The 3116-nt window shown below is 27.0% G+C and overlaps 1 protein-coding gene across 1 annotated transcript; it reads left to right on the forward strand.

Moving 5' to 3' along the window:
- Positions 1 to 1330: 1330 nt before the first annotated feature.
- Positions 1331 to 2727, forward strand: LOC112736450 (uncharacterized). The gene is made up of 3 exons (XM_025785918.3): positions 1331 to 1545; positions 1622 to 1751; positions 2054 to 2727. The coding sequence occupies exons 1-3, from the start codon at positions 1410 to 1412 to the stop codon at positions 2694 to 2696; spliced, it is 909 nt and encodes a 302-aa protein (XP_025641703.1). The 5' UTR covers positions 1331 to 1409; the 3' UTR covers positions 2697 to 2727.
- Positions 2728 to 3116: the final 389 nt, after the last annotated feature.

The following is a 3116-nucleotide window of genomic DNA, read 5'->3' on the forward strand; positions in this document are numbered from 1 at the left end:
TTTTTAGGGTAAAGTATTTTTTTGTATTTGAATTTTGTTAAAAATTTTAAAAATATCTTTAAATTTTATTTTGTTTTAATTTTGTATCAAAATTTTTTATTTGCAACAAAAATATTTTTAACAGTTAAATTTTTAAAAAATTTAGAACTAATTCAATAATAATGCATGATAACTATGTTTGATTTGCGTGTGTTAATGAAAGTTGTTCTTATAAAATATTGCTGAATTGATCATAATTTTTTTTTTGAAAAATTAGCTATTAATCTATTATGGATAAATTTGATGCAAATTAAAAATTTTGAGAACAAAATTGAAAGAAAATAAAATTTAAAAATATTTTAAAAAATTTTAACAAATTTAATAGACAAAAAATATACTTTATCTTTTAATTAATAAAATACAAACTTAGTGACATGATTAACCTAGCTAAAAAGTTTCTAATTCAAGAAATTTCAAAAAAGAAGGGACTAAGTGAGGTTTTATATGGCGTAGCCAATTCTCAACCGTTGAAGGTTAGAATTTAGAAAGTTCTTTCTGACCTAGGGTACCCTCTTTACATTGTTATATTATTTATTTATAGCGAAAAATAATCAAATATGAATTTTATTATATTGTACGTATTATAATAATTCATATTCCAAATATTATATTAATTTTAGTATAACTCTATTTCAAATAAAGTTAGATCCTATATAACAATAATAGCTAATATAACAATAATAATAATAATAATTAATTGAATTATTCGAATAGTCAGAATATTCATATATGTTTAAATAAATATTATATCTTCATATCGGCTGATTTTTTTTATATGAAAAAAATATTGGTGTTTTTTTTTTTAAATGGAATTATTTAGTGTAATTACAGATGTGTGAATTTTGTAGGAGAAAAATCAACACGTGAGAGACGTGTTGTAACACGTGGGGCGTGCTGGATACGTGGCAGTATCCTGGCCAACACGTGAGGAGCGTATTGGACACGTGCAGCCTTTTGTTGCAACACGTAGAGGGCGTGTTGAATGATTTCTACAATATTGTAATACACTTCAAATATCAATATTCAATCAAAACACAATCTCTATTTCCATATTAAAAATAATTTATGTCTTCATATGTAATTAGTAATAGACTTTTAAATAAAATTATGATTAATGAATTATCAATCATTAACATTTCTGAACAGGAGATATCATAAAAAACTGAAAAAAAATATAATAATTATATAATGTCCTGTCATTGGGTTTATTTGACTTGTGTATATGAGTGAGTCTTAAAATGATATAAGAAAATAATATAATATTTTTGTTAAAAGTGTCCAAAACACACATACATTGTTACTTATAAGAGACAAGGAAGTTGCTAGTTAGCATTCATTGAGAAGAGTTGAAGAAGAAGAAGAAGAAGAAGATGGGAAGAGCTCCATGTTGTGACAAGGCAAATGTGAAGAGAGGACCATGGTCACCTGAAGAAGACTTAAAGCTCAAAGAATACATACACAAGCATGGCACTGGTGGCAATTGGATTGCTCTTCCTCAAAAAGCTGGTACTTTATTTATTCATAACAATATCTTCTTCTTCTTCTTCACATCAAATCTTTAATCTTTAATGTGTATATATAGGTCTCAAGAGATGTGGGAAGAGTTGCAGGCTGAGATGGCTTAACTATCTGAGGCCAAACATTAAGCATGGAGAATTTTCTGAAGAGGAAGACAGAATCATTTGCAGCCTCTATGTTAACATTGGAAGCAGGTACTATATATACATATATACATAATGAACAACTTTAATTTCTCTCTTTATTATAATTACCACTTTCTCATTAATTAATCTAATCTATCCTTCATTAATTAGAAAAAATAAATCATTTAGTGAATATTTTAGTTGCTATGTATATTTGGATAGCACTACTTCATCAGCATATGCATATATTTTATTGATCTAAACTATGTATATATTTTATGATTAAGATTAATGATTAACATATTTCATGATTAATTTCTCTTTTTTTGTTAATTAATGTTGGATATGAAATGTATGATGATGATGAACAGGTGGTCAATTATAGCAGCTCAGTTGCCAGGAAGGACTGACAATGATATAAAGAATTATTGGAACACTAAGCTCAAGAAAAAACTCATCTCTGGTTTCCTTCCCAATTCTTCTTCTATTCATCAAAGAAAACATCATCAACAACAACAACCTCCATTTCCATCATCATCAATGTACATGGATCAATATTATGGATCTTATGTCACAGGCCTTGTTGATCCTATTTCACTTCCTTCAACTGAATACTATGCAAACACAACAACAACAACCTCAGTTCCATTTTACCAGCACCAAGTAGATTCCATTGTTAGCCCCAGCAGCATGCAACAAAATTATCACATGTTTGGAAGTGAAGGTAGTTGCAGTTCCTCTGATAATGGAAGCAGTATCAAGCAAGAGGAAATTGGGTATCATCATCAAGGATCATACAACAACATTATTGCATTTGATGACTTCAACAACAACAATAAGTTTCTTGTTATGCCTAGTAGTTTCAATGATAATAATAATAATAGCATTGTTAATTATGATGGTGGTGAAAATATTACTGAATATGATCTTGAGGAAATTAAGCAATTGATTAGTGTTAGTAGTAGTGTTGATGAAATCAAGGAGGAGAAACAACCTATTTACTATTATTATTGATCAATGTTGAAGATATCAGATTCTGGGGTTCTATGATGTGATCAAATCATGAAACATTATTATTATTATTATTCCTTAATATTTAATTTATTTTGAAAGTACTTAAATTCTATATATTATTGCAAATTTAATTAACTCCTCCAATAAGTCATCTTATTTTTCAACTTAATTTCAATTCATATATTTCTTAGTAAAAAATTAGAAACAATAAAGTTTGAGGATATATATATTTAGGATACTAAAATGTAAAAACACTAAATAAAATTATCGAGAGTTCGAATCTTACTTTGTATATGCAGTAATCTATTGGACAATAACAGATTTTTAAATAAAACTCAGATGCGCGATGAATTAATCTGACCTGTTGAACGTAAAAAATTAAAAAATATAAATGCATTATTTTATTTTATAGTATATGTA

This window comes from Arachis hypogaea, chromosome 13 (assembly GCF_003086295.3).
Source record: "Arachis hypogaea cultivar Tifrunner chromosome 13, arahy.Tifrunner.gnm2.J5K5, whole genome shotgun sequence".
In the NCBI taxonomy this organism is placed as follows: Eukaryota; Viridiplantae; Streptophyta; class Magnoliopsida; order Fabales; family Fabaceae; genus Arachis; species Arachis hypogaea.